Source organism: Vulpes lagopus, chromosome 8 (genome assembly GCF_018345385.1).
Source record: "Vulpes lagopus strain Blue_001 chromosome 8, ASM1834538v1, whole genome shotgun sequence".
Classification (NCBI taxonomy): domain Eukaryota; kingdom Metazoa; phylum Chordata; class Mammalia; order Carnivora; family Canidae; genus Vulpes; species Vulpes lagopus.
Window position 1 is genome coordinate 83,172,734 of NC_054831.1, and position 15,832 is coordinate 83,188,565.

General features: G+C 57.1%; 1 protein-coding gene and 1 pseudogene across 2 annotated transcripts in view; both read left to right on the forward strand.

Moving 5' to 3' along the window:
* The window catches only part of ADARB2 (adenosine deaminase RNA specific B2 (inactive)), a 339,341-nt gene extending 335,116 nt beyond the window's left edge, over window positions 1–4,225 (forward strand). For both annotated transcript variants that reach the window (XM_041767012.1, XM_041767013.1), the window contains one exon: window positions 3–4,225. In XM_041767012.1, coding sequence (XP_041622946.1) covers window positions 3–179 — 177 coding nt within the window. In that variant the 3' untranslated portion in view covers window positions 180–4,225. The remainder of the gene's footprint in view (window positions 1–2) is intronic.
* LOC121497763 lies at window positions 2,518–15,832 on the forward strand (annotated as a pseudogene).

Here is a 15,832-nt window from a genome sequence, read left to right on the forward strand (position 1 = left end):
AGCTGAGCACGCGGATCCCAAGCCCGGGAGACACGCCGTCCATGTACTGTGAGGCCAAGCGGGGCGCAGGCACCTACCAGTCTGTGAAGCAGCAGCTGTTCCAGGCGTTCCAGAAGGCGGGGCTGGGCACCTGGGTGAGAAAGCCACCCGAGCAGGACCAGTTCCTCTTGACGCTCTGAGCCAGACGAGCTCCCGGGCGGAGCGAGCGCCAGGGCAGGGCAGGGCAGGGCAGGGCGAGTGGGCGCCAGCGCGGCCGGCGGCGGAGCTCCCTGGCTCTTCGCACTCATTTCCCTTTGGCGTTCCAGAAGCACGCGCGGGCGGTGCCCCATGGGTTCCGGGACTCCCGCTCGGAGCCTGGGGCTCCCTGGGGGGCTGCTCCCTTGTGGTCGGAGCCCAGGCACCCCAGCCCAGAGGCACAGGTGCCGCTGCACGGCTCTTCCCGCTGCGTCCAATGGAAAGTTTCTGTCCAGGCCGAAGGGTCTTGGGTGCGGCCGTGCCCAGCAGAGCCTCGCGCCACCCCACGCCCCCTGCCCGCCACGCACCCGCAGCGCCGCGCCCGGTTCTCACGAGCACAAGCCGACGCGATACTTCAGGATAAGCCACAACGAAGAGAAAAGCCATGGGCTCCTCCCCAAAGAAGCCAACAGGACGCTCGACCACCCTCATCACCCACTTAAGTTTTTACTCCACCTCCTTCCCAAGCGGATGGGAGACACGCAAGCACTGAGGAAGCCGTGAAGCAGGACAGGAGACGCCGGACCCAGAGTCGCAGAGAGCGTGCGCCCCGGCCTGGGTCCCAGGGGTGGGCTCCCAGGACGCGGCCCGCAGGCACCCGGCGCAGGTTCCCAGGCAGGTGCCCTCGGCCGCCGGCTGCACCCGGGTCCTGCAGGTGACGAGCTAATGGGGGCCCCGGCCAGACCACGCTCCGACTTTCCCTGAAATCCCGTTAGACAGTGAGCAAGCTCGACAGAGCCTCCGCAACAACCCCCGCCCCCCGGGGCTGCAGGGCCACCAGCTCTCCCTGCCTTCATCTCCCGGTCACCATCCTGCATGACGGAAACGAAGCACGCAGGACAGCGGCTGAAATGCGAGGGGTGGGATGGTGTCCTGCTGAGAGCGGGCGACAGCGTCGGGCCATGTGGGGTCTGTCCCTCGGCCCCAGCAGGGCTCCGCTCTGACCACGAGGACGCGCGTCTCACACCCACCACGCTCGTCCCCAGGCCTGTGGTTTCTCCGACCCGAGGCCCGCCCCCGTGACTTTGAGGACTCCCGAAGGCCCGGCTCCGGGGTCCTGGGGTCCTGGGGTCCTGGCGAGCATCCGGCCGGAGGGGAGCGCAGTGGCGGCCGGACACGGCAGAGGACAGGCTGCAGGTATGACAACGCAGCAGCAATGAAACACAATGAGTTTGAGACGTTAGGGGGCAGGGAGCAGCGGGCTGGCATGCAGAGTCCTCCCGGGACGTCACCCGGGATGGGTCACCCCACCTTCTCCTGGGTCAGAAAACGGGCACAGAGTGCACGACTCCCTCAAGGGACGGTTTTGGAAGATACGAAAAGGTTTTTGCAAGGGGTTTCCTGTCGTCGGCACCCCTTGAGGAAATGGGGTGCGACCTCAACGTGCTACGAAAGCCGCCATCAAATGGCCGGTGGGGGTGGGCTTCTGACACGTCAGCAGGACGAGGCCTGGGGCACCGAGCCCGGAACCCACGGTGACCACGGTGTGATTCGCCCCCACCTGGAGCTGCCCCGAGGGCACCGACGCCCAGCCTGTCAACACCCCGTTCTGGGCCCTGGCGCCAAAGAACGCCCCTCCTGCGGCGAGAACACAGCAGGAGAGCCACCGCCCGGGACAGGCAAGTGGGCCCGTCCCCACGCAGCACTGCGGGTGCCCCCCGACCACCTGCCCCGGGGACCTGGGCAGCACCTGCCCCCCCAACTACCGGGCACCCCGAGGCCCCCACCGCAGTGCTGGTGTGCGGCGTTTCCACAGCAGCAGGAAGCCGCCCGAGAGGCCAGGCCCGAGCGGGACAGGGCTGGACGCGCACTGGGGAGGGCGGCCCACTCTGGGCGCACGCGGGGCCAGGGCCGGGGGCCGGGGCACGGGGCTCTGCCGGGCCGGTGGGACAGGGGCCCGAGCGCCTCCGTGTGCTGTGCAGCCGGGCGCCGGCCTGAGCGCTTTCCGTGCCGAGGACGTGCCTGCCACCCTCGGGCTCCCCTGCGGCCCTGGGGCTTGGGGTCCTCTGCTGCCGCCGGCCATGCTGCGCCCCGAGCCCCGGCCCTGATCACGTCCACACCGCCCATGCCGGCGACCTGCCCCCGAAGCGCGGGCTGCATTCCCAGCGCCGTCCAGCCCATGGTCCGTGTCCACAGGCCTCTCCATGGGGCGGGCGCCTGTGCCATCCCAGCACGCGGGGGCCGGGGGGCGGGGAGGGCTCTGGGGGCGTCTGCCGAGGGACGGATTCGCGGGCCGGTGACCGCCCGTCTGTCTCTGTGGGTCCCTCGTCTGTACATACCCCCATGTCGCTGCTGACTTCGTGAGTCTTGTTCCTCAGAAACGTCAAGTTGAGTTTCTCACACATAATTTCTCATATAATTTCCTTTTTGCAGGAAGCTGTTCTTATCAATAAAATTAAATGGTTGCTTTGGGGGGGTTTGTTTGTTTTTGGTTTTTGGGGGGGCTTATTTTGGTATAGTGTTTACCGCGTCTGGAGAGCCATACACCGAGAACACGTGGTACGTCGATGCCCAGAATAGACTAGCCAGAGTATTTTGATGAAATGCTATTTTTAGATTATAAATTTCAAGATGTGTCTATAGTATCTTGTTTTAAAAAAAATAATAAAATTTAAAAAGACGTTTGAAATTTAGACATTTTTAATTTAGAGAGAGTTTGACAACCATTTTTTTAAGAAGCCATTCGGAAGAAATCATCCCAAAACACAGTAAATGTCCGTTTCTCATAAAGATGAAAGAAAGGGAAGTCGGGACGAGCCCTTGTCCTCACGACCACTCGCCTCCGCGGAGAGTCCGGGCTGACGCGGCGTCGTCGGCATCGCTGCCCCACCCGCCCGGTCCCCAGGGCCCTGCAGGAGGGAAACCGGAGCTCGGAGCCCCACACTCAGCGGGGAGGCCGCCCCCCCCCCCGGGGTCCCGCTGCCCTTCTTCCCCCTTCGCAGGTGTAGGGCAGCCACCAGGGAGTGGGATCCGGGATCCGGAGCGGGGTGCGGAGTGAGGTCAGAGCCGGGCACGTGGCCGCTGCACGGGGTCCTGCCCAAGGGGCTGCAGGGAGGCGCGGGTATCCCGCCAGGGGAGCCCTCCCACACATTCGGAGTCACGTAAGGGACTGGGGTGGAGGGTGATGCAGCAGACACAGATGCAAAACACGCAGTCACTGATGAGGAGGCCGGGGCCGGGAACGTCTCCATTCTAGGGGGGCCTCATCCTCCCAACGGCTGGCTCTGGCCTCCCCGCACCCCCTGCCCCCAGCCCCCCCGCCCCCCGCCGCCCGCCGCCCTGGTTTAGTGCTTGTTTGTCCCCCACCGACACCTGTGATTCCCTGGACAGTCGGGTCTCGGCCGCCCTGTCCGGATGCCCAGGCGGGAGCTCCTCGAGTGCCCATGTGTTCAGTCCTGGGGGATTTGCCGGGGTCCTTCTGTGGACTTCTGGAACGTGTCCGCTGGTCATGGGCTCCACCCAAGGGACGGTGGTGGCCGGGTCCCCAGGAAGTCAGAACCAACAAGAGCCGCCCCGCAGGGAGCTGCCGCCAGCGTCAGCCCCGGAGAAAGGGACACGCGATTTCCCAGCTGCTCGTGGTGGAATCAAACGTGCAGGGACGAAATGCCCTACAAGGGGAAAGGTGCGACAAGGCGCATGGTATGGCCTCCTTCGTGCCGGCACGGGTTCCTACCATCGACAGGAGACACAAACACACACTTTCCCAGCAGTGCCCACTTAGTTTTCGGCTAATTTTTGGCATTTTTTAAGCAAATGAACTTAATAAATAGTAATTCTTAAGCAAAGGTATGTACATAAAAAGCATGAATGAATGGCAATATTGGATGTACATTTATAATATTTGTAAAAAAACAAAAAACAAAAAATCCCAAACCTTAAGGTATTAATTTACATGTTACTTTGCCTCTAAGTTCTGTAAACCGCACTCCGGTGACACCTGATAAGTGGATGTTTCTGTTAAGTGAATAAAAACATGGAGTCCAGCCGCGCTTCCCTGGCTGCCGGGCCTGTTTGTTGGAGCAGGGCCTGGGGGCCGGGGCGGCGGGGGCCGGGGGACTGGGGGCACGGGGCCCGGCCGCCCCACTTGTGCCGGAGACTCTTCCAGGGAGCGAGAGTTAGGGCACCTGCCAGCACGTCGCCCCGGGGGGGACCCGAGCGGGAGCCAGGTGTGGACACGGCAGGTGTGGACACGGGTGCGGGGCCTCTGCCCCTGGGGCACACCGCTTCCAGGCCCCGCACCACCTCGGTTCCTCCCCTCGGGAAGCACGCAGCCCGGGAACCTGCCTCCTGACGCCACACGTCCCAAACCTCAGGTTTTATAGGACAGCGGCTGGGTCGGCTCAGGGGACACATGGACACCCTCCCCCTCCCCCTCTAGCCCTCCCCGCCCCTCTCTGCTCCCTGCTCCCCTCCCTCCCCCTCCTCCCCTCCTCCACCTCCATCCTCCTCCCCCCTCCCTCCTCCTCCTCCATCCCCCCTCCTCCTCCTCTTCTTCCCTCTCCTTCCCCCCCCTCCTGCTGGCTATGCCCCTCCCCTACTCTCCCCCTCCCCTCCCACCCCCTCTATCCCTGCTCCTCCCTCCCTACCCCCACCGTCTGTTCCTCCCCTCTCCCCCTCCTTCCTCCTGTCTCTCCCACCCCTCTTCCCTTCCCTCCCCTCCCATCTGCCTCCAACTCCCTCCCTCCCCCCCTCCCCCACACCCTCACACCCTCAGACTTTGCAGCTGCAGGACAGACACAGAGTCACTGCTCCCTGGAAGACCACAGCTCACCCCGCTCACCCCGTCACTCAGTAATGTCACCGTGCTCCAGCCTCCAGGTGGGCCGAGCCTATAAATGTCCCTTGCCACCAGAGCCCTGCCATCGTGGCGCTGCCCCAGACACGTGCAGCCAAGCGACACCTCCGTGGGTGTCCCCGGGTCACACTCCCCAGACCGCAGCCATCAGCTCTGATTTGTGTGGCGCTCACACAGGCTCCGGGACCCTCGGGCCCCAGGCCTCGGGCCAGGGTGGGGCGTCAGAGCCAACGTGGGCTGCTGCAGGCACGCTCAGGGCTTGGGGCCTGGGCCCTGCTGAGGCTCATGTTGCCACGGGTGGAAGGTCCTCCTCAGGATCAATGCCAGCACGGGCGAGGCGGCCGGTAGGCCAGGAGGGGCGGGCTGGGCCCTCGGGGATGGCGCCCCCATGACCTGGGGACACACGAATGCGGCCCCAAGGGCAGTGGACCCCAGAGCATCACACTTGCACCGCAGGGAGGAGCCCGGCTCCTGCCGTCCAGGCCCAGGCCCTCCAACCCCAGGGCGGGACTAGCGGCTGCGGCGGCCACACACCCGCACAAGGTCCTGACACCCACGGGGCGCCCCCCTCCCATGGGCCTCACAGACCCTCTGCAGCGGCTGCTTCCCACCCGCAGGGCGGCTGGAGCCCCAGAACCGGGCGTCAGTGAGACCACGGCTCAGCCTCTGCCGCGACCAAGTCCCCCCGCCCCCCCCCCGCCCCCTGTGCTCACTCTCGTCCCCACGAAGACCCGGAGGGCCCCTGGGTTACCAGAGTCCCTGCGAAGGCAGCCAGAAGAACCGCTTCACCCGGACAGCAGGTGAGCGAGGGAACATCTGCCCCTCGCGGGGACCAAGGTGGGAGGGACGCCGCGGCCACCCCATGCCCACGGGGCCACGACTGTCCCACGGGCCTGCGTGCCCCAGCCCGGTGCTGGAACAGCCTGGCAAAGCCTAAGCGGATGGGCTGCTCGGAGGACAGGCAGCACCCGCGACATGGCCACCACCGCTGGCCCAGAGGCGGACAGGTGGCTGCGCCATCGTCCAACCGGACGGCCTGGGGTGGAGCTGCCCACGGGGCCGCCGAAGGAGCGAGCGCAGCCCCCGCCCCCTACAGCACCAGTGCATCCTGAGCCCTCTGTGGACCGGCCACGTGCTCAGTCCTGAGCTAGAGCTGGGAGGTGAGACGTGGGGGCACTGGACAGATACGAGTCCCAGCCAGGGCACCCCCAAGCCAAGGCTGTTGAGCCCCTCTGCTCGGAGCCCCGGGCCGCCGTCCACGGGGACCAAACCCCGTGGCTGTCAGCAGCTGTGCTCGCTGAGCTCTGGCCCAAGCTGAGCCAGGGGGACTGTAGAGCACAGGGACCCCGACGGGCCCGGAGCCCCCCCGTGCTACAGCCAAGGCCGCAAGGAACAAACACTGCATCTCTCCTCACCCACGGCCGCCGGGGCCTGGCCTCCTGGGGCTCCGGATGCAAGACGCACATCAGCTGCCACACGCAGGGGCCTGGACGCGTTAGGGCCACACCGCCTCCCTTCCTGGGGCCAGTCATCCCAGGGACACAGGTGCCACCGCGCTCCCTCTCCCCATTCCAGTCTGCGCCCGGTCGCCCCGAGTTAGCCCCCAAACTCCAAGCCTCTGCGCCAGGAGCAAGATCACATCCAGGACGTGCACAGCTGCCCCCCCCCCCGATGCTCCATCCCCCTGAATGCAGGGCCTGGGTCACCGCTCCCGCCAACGGGACGCTGCTCCCGGCCCACCTGCTCGCTCACCTAGCACAGCGCCGTCAGGGGCCGTCCACGCCGTAGGCCCCACTGGGGCCTCTTCACTCCTCGTTTCTGAATGATATTCCTGAGGAATCCACCCATCAGTTGATGGGTACTCGGGTTGCTTCCACTTTGTCACGATTACGAATAATTCGGCTACAAACACTTGCGTGCAGGTGTTTCTCCGGACCTGGGTTGTTTTTTTGTTTTTTTTTAAGAATTTATTCATTTGGGGATCCCTGGGTGGCTCAGCGGTTTGGTGCCTGCCTTCGGCCCAAGGCATGATCCTGGAGTCTCGGGATCGAGTCCCACGTCAGGCTCCCTGCATGGAGCCTGCTTCTCCCTCTGCTGTGTCTCTGCCTCTCTCTCTCTCTCTCTCTCTCTCTCTATCATAAATAAATAAATAAATAAATCTTAAAAAAAAAAAGAATTTATTCATTTATTCACAAGAGACACACAGAGAGAGGGGCCACGACCTGGTCCAAAGGCACCGGACCTGAGTTTTCCAATTCTCGTGGGTGCACACCCCGCCTCGGGATTGCTACGTCAGCCAGTAACCCCGCATCTACCATTCTGAGAAACTGTGGACTGTTCTGCAGAGTGGCTGCATCTCTGCACCCTCCCTCCAGCGGGGCATGAGCACCCCACTTTCCCCTACACCCTGACCAGCACCCACTACTTCGATGCAACAGGCAGCCATCTGTCTTAGCCACTGCAGCCACCTAGTGGGTGTGAGGTGCGAGCTCATGGCTGGTGGAGCTGCATTTCCCTAAACACTAATGATGCTGAGCTTTCCGAGGGCTGATGGGGTCATGAGTCGTAGGTCTCTTTTTGGAAACTATCTATCAGATCCCTTGCCCACTTTGAACTTGGGTTACCTGCCTTTTTATTGTTGAGTTACAAGGTTCCTTTATATATTCTGGATACTGGTCCCTTCTCAGATAAATCACAAAAACATTTTAAAGGTTTTTCCTCTCACTCTGTACACGGCTGTTTCACTTTCTTGCTGTCCTTTGAAGCAAAAAAGTGTTTGACTGTAAAGAAATCCAATTTATCTATTTTTTTTCCCTTTTGCTGCTTATGCTATTCCTTTGAGGTCTAAGAAAGTGGGAATCCTGTCCAGCCCGACGCTAGCAAGATTTAAACCGTGTTTCCTTCTAAGAGTTGTACAGCTTAAGCTCTTACGTATGGGTAACTGATCCGCTTTGGGTTAATTTTTACATAGGGAGTGAGGTAGGGGTGCAGCGTCGCTCCCTGGGAATCCAGACGGCCGATCACGCGCCGAAGAGCGCTTGCCCTCCACTGAATGGTCTTTTCAAAAACCCACTGACCGTAAATGTAAGGAGGGGTGACGAGCTCTCGTGGTTCTGGTGTGGATTCCTCGGGACCTTCTACACACAAGATCACATCTGCAGACACAGAAACCACGTGATTTCTTCCTCCCCAAGATTTATGTCCTCCACTTACTTTTCTTGCTTAATTTCTGGGCTAGAACCTTCGGTACGGTGTTGGACAGAGTGGTGACAATAGTTATTCCATCTTGATCTAAATCTCAGGGACAAGGATTTCAGCCTTTCGCCACGGAGTGGGAGGTTGGCTGCGGGTTGTTCGCAGACATCCCTCGTTGGGTTGAGAAAGCTGCCTTCCGCTCCCAGTCTCTGAGGGTCTCATCAGGAGACAGCGCTGGATTTTGCCCCGTGTTTTCCCCGCATCTCCTGAGAGCGCCGTTCGAGGTACTACCCAGTGTACCTTCCATTTCAGCCCGAAGGACCAACGTGTTTCTCGGAGTGCAGGTCTGCTGCAAATCCTCAGTCTGTGTTTATTGGGGGCCACCTAATGCTCTCCTTCGTTTCTGACGGATAGTTGGCCTTTCTCGTCTGGCTTCTTGGCTGACGCCTTCTTCCAGCACTTTGAGCAGGTCACCCTGATGCCAATCCAATCAGTTTCCAATCAGAAATCAGCTACTAGGGGCGCCTGGGGGGCTCAGTGGTTGAGGGTCTGCCTTGGGCTCAGGACGTGATCCCAGGGTCCTACATCTGGCTCCCTGCTCAGCAGGAAGTCTGCTTCTCCCTCTCCCTCTGCCTCTCCCCCTGTTTGTTCTCTCTCCTCTGTCAAGTAAATAAAATCTTAAAAAAAAAAAAAAGAAAGAAATCAGCTATTAATACTATTGAGGATCCCCTGCATGGGATAAGGTGTTTCTCTCTTGCTATAGCCAAGATTCCTTGTCTTTCTTTTTTTGACAATTTAAGATACATCTAGGTACAGATCTCTACGTTTATTTATCCTTAGAGTTCATTGAGACTAACGTTTTTCATGAAAGTTGGCAATCATTCTTTTTTCCAATATTCGTTCAGCCCATCTTTCCCTCCTCCCATGGGATCTCATGGGCACGTTGGTCACTTGATGGTCCCTGAAGATCTGTTTCTTTCACTTCATTCCTATTTCCTTCTATTCCCCAGATGGGATCATCTCAATGGGCCCATCTTCAACTTCCATGATTATTTATTGTCCCAACTCAGACCTATTGTTAAGTCCTTTGTGTGGTCTGGATCAGGCCTTCTTCCTCCCAAAGACGTCCACATCCTAATCCCGGGGACTCGTGTCGCCTTGAAGAGCAAAGGGACTCTGCATATGTGATTAAGTTAAGGATCTTGAGATGAAGGATTATCTTGACTCCTCTGAATCAGCCCCAGTGCAGTCACTAGGGCTCCCACAAAAGAACCAGAGGACCAGGGTGGGTAATAGAAGATGTCAGGACGGAAGAGGCACAGGCGATGTGGAAGGGAGCCCAGCTCAAGAATGCAGGCCAACGGCAACGCTGCGAAAAGCAGGGGAAAGGCTCTTCCCGGAGGTCTCCAGAAGGAACACGGCCCCACAAGGACCTCGCTGACATTAGATTTCTGACTTCAGGACAGCAAGGGAGTACATTTGTGTTGCTTGAAGCCACCATGTTTGTTACAATAACAGGACCCTAATGAAAGCCCTCTTTCAAAGCAAAATTTTATTTCAGTGATCATATGTTTCAACTCCACAATTTCCATTTGGTTCCTTCTACAATTTCTATCCCTTTACCGATATTCTGTTTGGTGAGATGGCACTCGCATCGCCGTACTGCACTTCTTTACGCAGCCTTTCCCACAGTTTGACATCCTTATAATAGCTCATTTAAAGTCGCCGTCTGGGAAGTCAGCATCTGGGCTTCCTCGGGGACACATTCTGCTGCCTGCTTCCCTTCCTGTGTGTGGGCCATACTCCTCTGCTTATTGCATGCCTCGTAAGTTTTCGCACAAAACTAGACATTTTTAAGAAGATGATGTGACAACTCAGTAAACTAGATCCCCCTCCACCACCAGGGCTTACTGTTGCTGCTGTTTGTTAGCTTCATGACCTTCTTGAACTAATTCCATGAAGTCTCTACTCTTTGTCACGTGTGGGCCACCGAAGTCTCCATGCAGTCAGCCTGGCGGTCGACTAAGGGGGCCTTCCACAATCTCCTTTGATGCTTTGAACAACCGGGAGGTGCCTGGGGGCGCAGTCAGTTGAGCCTCCGACTCTTGGTTTCAGCTCAGGTCATGATCACAGGGTCGTGAGATCAAGCTCCGCCTTGGGCTCCCCGCTCATCGGGGAGTCTGCTGGAGATTCTCGGTCTCTCCCTCTGGCCCTTCTCTTCTTGCTCACTCCCACTCTAAAATAACTAAATCTTTAAAAAGAGAAAATACCTTAAACAAATGAGATCCCCGGCATTTGCAGAGGGGCTCCGTGAGCACGGTAGAGGAAGCCTTCAGTGCTCCCCTGGGTACTTTACAGCCCTGGCCTAGCCCTCACCCTGTAACTGCACGGAGCCCAGAGGTCGGCCAGACACCAACTCCGGTGTCCCCTGGGCACGGAGCTGTGCACGGGCCTGTGGGTGTGTGTGACCTTCCAGACTCCTGGGACGACACTGCAGCCTCCCCAAAGCCCTCTGTGAACATCCACGCCCCCAGCCCCTCAAGATCTCCGGTCAGCTTCTTTGCCTTGCTACGGTCACCTCTGGCGGCCGTGACGTTGAACAACTAACTGACCCAGGGAAAAAGGCTGCTCACAGTGGGCAAGCTGGGGGTCAGGCCAACTGGAGACGAGCCCCAGGAGTGGGGGTTCCCGGGAGGTGCCACTTTTGACAGCTGCCAGGGGGCAGTGCCTGGGGACAGGGCTTCGGGGAGCTCCAGACCCACCCGGCCCCTTCCAGCGGCGGCCAGGCCGTGCCATGCTGTGCGACTGCCCCTGTGAGACCACCAAAGAGCTGGGTGATGGCACGGCTGGGACTGAACCACCACTGGACTGTTTTTACCAGGATTCAGGCACTTTTCCTTGAGCTGCTGCAGCCTCTGGGTATTCTCCAGAGTTCTGAAAAGGCTGACTTTGACCTGACTTTGACGTTTTTGTCAGTGTTCTCAGGGCTTTCACGGAGGAGCCGGTCCACTTCGAAAGCGCCTTCAGCAAAGCGTCTGCTTCCACACCCGGTGCTCTGGTTGCTCAGACACGAGGTGGAAGGAAAAGCCTAAGCTTCAACGTCTGTTCCAGAAGTTTCACTGCACATCATTAAACATCTGAGCGTGCCCCTTGGTCCCCCCATAAAGCTTTCCAGTCTTTGTTACCTGCTCCAAAGATCAATTTTTCTTCCAGATGAAGAGGCTTTGTCCCCTGTTGAGCATTTTTTGATGAACAGAGATAACTTTTCCTGTCCATTTAGCCATAATAGCTCCAGAACATCTGAGAGCTTGAAAATAGTTAATGGAAAGCCATGCGCGGTGTGTCACTAAAAATGATCCACTAGAAATACGGGTCTCCAAGAGCCCAAGTATAATAAGCAACAGAACTATGTGAGATGACCTTACAGGACACTGGACGACGGAATTTTAAGAAGCAAAATGCATAAGGAGTTAAAGACAAGAAACAAAGCTGCCGTTATTTACAGACGACAACATCTTGTGTGGAGGAAGCCCAAGATAATTCACACGTAAATTATCAGACTTGAAAGGAGCGTGTGTGTAAGTGGAGGGGGCCACACTGTGCTCACCCATATTCCTGGGGCAGCCTGGGGGGTGCCGGGAGCGAAGCCCAGAGGCCCTGCTGGGAGGAGAGGAGCGCGGAGCCGACTAGCAGCAGCCCACGGTGCGCGCCCTCCCGTGACCCCGCCGGCCCTGCCCCGGGGTCCCGCGGGGCCCCCACCTGGGAGACTGCCTATGGCCGGGTTCACGGTGCCGCGGGCCGGGGCAGGGCACAGGGGGTGTGAGCCCCAGGTGGACGCGGCCCTCGGCCTCCTCTGAGGCTGCAAACATGGCCGGACCGCGCGTGCCACCAGGATGAGCCTGTGAGCTCCACGGGGAAGAGGCCACGCGGCTCGAACCCTCACTCGAGGCTCCAACACACATGGTCCGAGCAATCGCGACCCAAGGGGGACAGTCACAGGGACGCCACGGAGAAGTGTCATGACGTCAAGGCGACGGTCACCTTGAGGGAGAGGAAATAAGACGGTACGACAGGTGTGGGTGAGGGCCGTGTCCCCGTCCAGGCCCCCTCCCCGGCTCCACATCGCCCTCTGCCTACATCACGCATGGAAGGCCACCTTCTGAAGACGAACAGCACTTCTAGGAGCTTCGCGTTCCTTCGACTCCATCTCATGAATGGGTGGCAAACAGGCGGAGTGGCCGCTGCCGTCGGGCTCCTAGGTGCCCTTTAGGAGAGCCGTGGTTCCTGGGGCGGGGACCACCCGCGCAGCGCGTGCACCGTCGCCACTACGCTTTCGATGCCTGTGCGCTGTGGGTTTTTGGTTCTCCCCATCACAATTTTTCTGACTAGTTTCACTCACTGCTCACTGTTGCGTTAATTCATCTAGAATCCTACGGAGATTTTTATTGGGATTACATTAAATTTATGGACTAACTTGAAGGTGATTGGTGGTTTTTTGATATTGAGCCTTTTTGCCAAGAATGTGCAATGCCTTTCCATATGTTCAAATTAAAAAAAAAATGTTCCCCTTCACCCTGCTTTTACATCCCCACCCCTAGTCTGTTCTGCACCTACAAATTTGTTTTTTGGGGTCTTTTTTATTTTAGATCCTACAGATAAGTAAGGCCATACAGTGTCTGTCTTCATCTGACCTATTTCACTTAGCTGAATGCCCTTGAAATCCATCCATATGGTCACAAATGTCAAGATTTTGTTCTTTTTTGTGACTGAATAAGACTCTGTATCCCCATCTTCTTTATCCATTCACTGGTCCATGGATACATGGGCTGCTCCCCCATATCATGGCTACTGCGAATAATGCTGCTGAGAGCGAAGGGGGCAGGTATCTTATTGATCTAGTGTTTTCATATTTTTTAGATAAATATCCAAGCTGGTTGGCTAGGTCATTCTACCTTTAATTTCCTGAGGACCATCCACACTGTTCTCCAGAGGGGCTGCACCAGCTTGCGTTCCCACCAGCAGCACACGAGGCCCCCCTTTCTCCACATCCTCCCTAGCACCTGTTGTTTCCTGTTGTTGACGTTAGCCACTCCGACAGGTGTGAGGTGATAGCTCATTGTGGCGCTGACCTGCGTTTCCCCGGTGACGAGTGACGTGGAGCATCTTTTCATGTGTCTGCTGGCCGTCTGGATGTCTTCTTTGGGAAGATACCTCTTCGAATCCTCCACCCATATTTTAATCAGATTGTCTTTTGGCCGCTGAGCTGCATGAGTTCTTTACCCATCTTGGACATTAGCCTCGGATCAGAGACATGATCTGCAAAGATCTCCCCTTCTGCAGGCAGCCTTTCTCTCGGTTGATGGTTTCCTTCGCTGGGTAGCAGCTCTCTAGTTTGATGTCTCATTTGTTTGCGGTTTTTGTTGTCTTTGCGTTTGGTGTCAAATCCCAAAAATGTCATCACCAAGACCGAGGTTAAGGAGTTTACCTCCTGTTTCCTTCTAGGAGTTTTATGGTTTCAGGTCTTATATTCCAGTCTTTCATCCATTTTGAGTGTATCTGTGTGTCTGGTGTGAGAAAGTGGTCGTTTCATCCTTCTGCATGTGGCTGTCCAGTTTTCCCAGCGCCATCGGTGGAAGAGACGGTCTTTTATCCACTGGATATTCTTCCTTGCTTTGTCGAAGATGAGCTGACCACAGAGCTGAGGGTCTGTTTCCGGGTTCTCTATTCTGTTCCATTGATCTATGTGTTTTTGTGCCCGTCCCACACTGTTCTGATTACTCCAACTTTGTAATATGGTTTAAAATCAAGGAGCATGGGCAGCCAGGGTGGCCCAGCAGATTAGCACCACCTGCAGCCCAGGGTGTGATCCTGGAGACCCGGGATCGGGTCCCGCGTCGGGCTCCCTGCGTGGAGCCTGCTTCTCCCTCTGCCTGTGTCTCTGCCTCTCTCTGTGTCTCTATGAATAAATAAAATCTTAAAAAAAAAAATCAACGTGTACGACAGGCCCGCGCCCCGAAGTGACACTCAGCCACTAAAGCGGCGATCAGAGAAGTACAGTGTGACTTCTCCTTGGAAAAGAAAACTATTGAGTGGGTTGAAGATATTAAGAAAATCCAAGAAGCCCAGCGGGAAGCAGAACGCAAGGTTGAGGAAGTAGAAGCTAAAGTGAATTATAAGAGTGGCCCAGAGGGTGACAGCAAAATGAGCTTCTCCACGACTCACAGTACAGCCACAGTGCCACCTCCTATTAACCCCATCCTTGCCAGCTTACAGCACAACAGCATCCTCACCCCGACTTGGATCAGCAGCAGCACCATGCAGTAGAAAGTTTTCAGCCTACCCCACGCAAAGGCAGATTTCAATCCTGCTGACTTTGAGTGTGAAGAAGACCCATTTGATAATCTGGAGTCAAGGGATCCCTGGGTGGCGCAGTGGTTTGGCGCTTGCCTTTGGCCCAGGGCGCGATCCTGGAGACCCGGGATCGAATCCCACATCAGGCTCCCGGTGCATGGAGCCTGCTTCTCCCTCTGCCTATGTCTCTGCCTCTCTCTCTCTCTCTCTGTGACTATCATAAATAAATAAAAATTAAAAAAAAAAAAAACTACTGATGAGAAGGAAAAGCTGAGAAACATTCTGGTAGGAACCACTGGACCCATTATGGCTCAGTTATTAGACAATAATTTGCTCAGAGATGGCTCTCGGTCTGTGTTACAGGATGAGGAGATCCTGGCATCCCTGGAGCGGACGAGACCTTGGATATCAAACCTCTTCACAAACCTAATGGCTTTATGACCTTCCCACAGTTGGGCAACTGTGAAAAGATGTCTCTGTCTTCTAAAGTGTCCCTCCCCCCCATTCCCGCAGTAACCAATATCAAATCCCTGTCCTTCCCCAAACTTGACTCTGATGACAGCAATCAGAAGACAGCCAAGGCTGGCGAGCACTTTCCATAGCACATCCTGCCTCCGCAATGGCACCTTCCAGAATTCCCTGAAGCCTTCCGCCCAAAGCAGTGCCAGTGAGCTCAATGGGCATCATACTCTTGGGCTTTCAGCTTTGAACTTGGACAGTGGCACAGAGGTGCCAACCCTGAACCCCTCAGATCTGATCTCCCAGAGGCCTTCCCTCCCTGTCTTGTCTGTGTGCACAGAAGAATCATCACCTCCAAATACAGGTCCCACGGTCACACCTCCTAACTTCTCAATGTCACAAGTGCCCAACGCTCCCAGCTGTCCCCAGGCCTATTCAGAACTGCAGACACTGTCCCCCAGTGAGCAGCAGTGTGTGGAGACAGTGGTCAACACGGGCTGCTCATAGGAGTGTGTCCCGAGAGCCATGAAGAAGAAAGGAGAGAATATTGAACAGATTCTCAACTGTCTCTTTGCACATGGACAGCTTTGTGAGAAGGGCTTCGACCCTCTTTTAGCGGAAGCAGCTCTGGAAACGCACCAGTGTTCAGAAGAAAAGATGATGGAATTTTTTCAGTTAATGAGCAAATTTAAGGAAATGGGCTCTGAACTGAAAGACATCGAGGAAGTTCTGCTACTACACAACGATGACCAGGACAATGCTCTCGAACACCTTATGGCTTGGGCAGGAGCCAGCTGA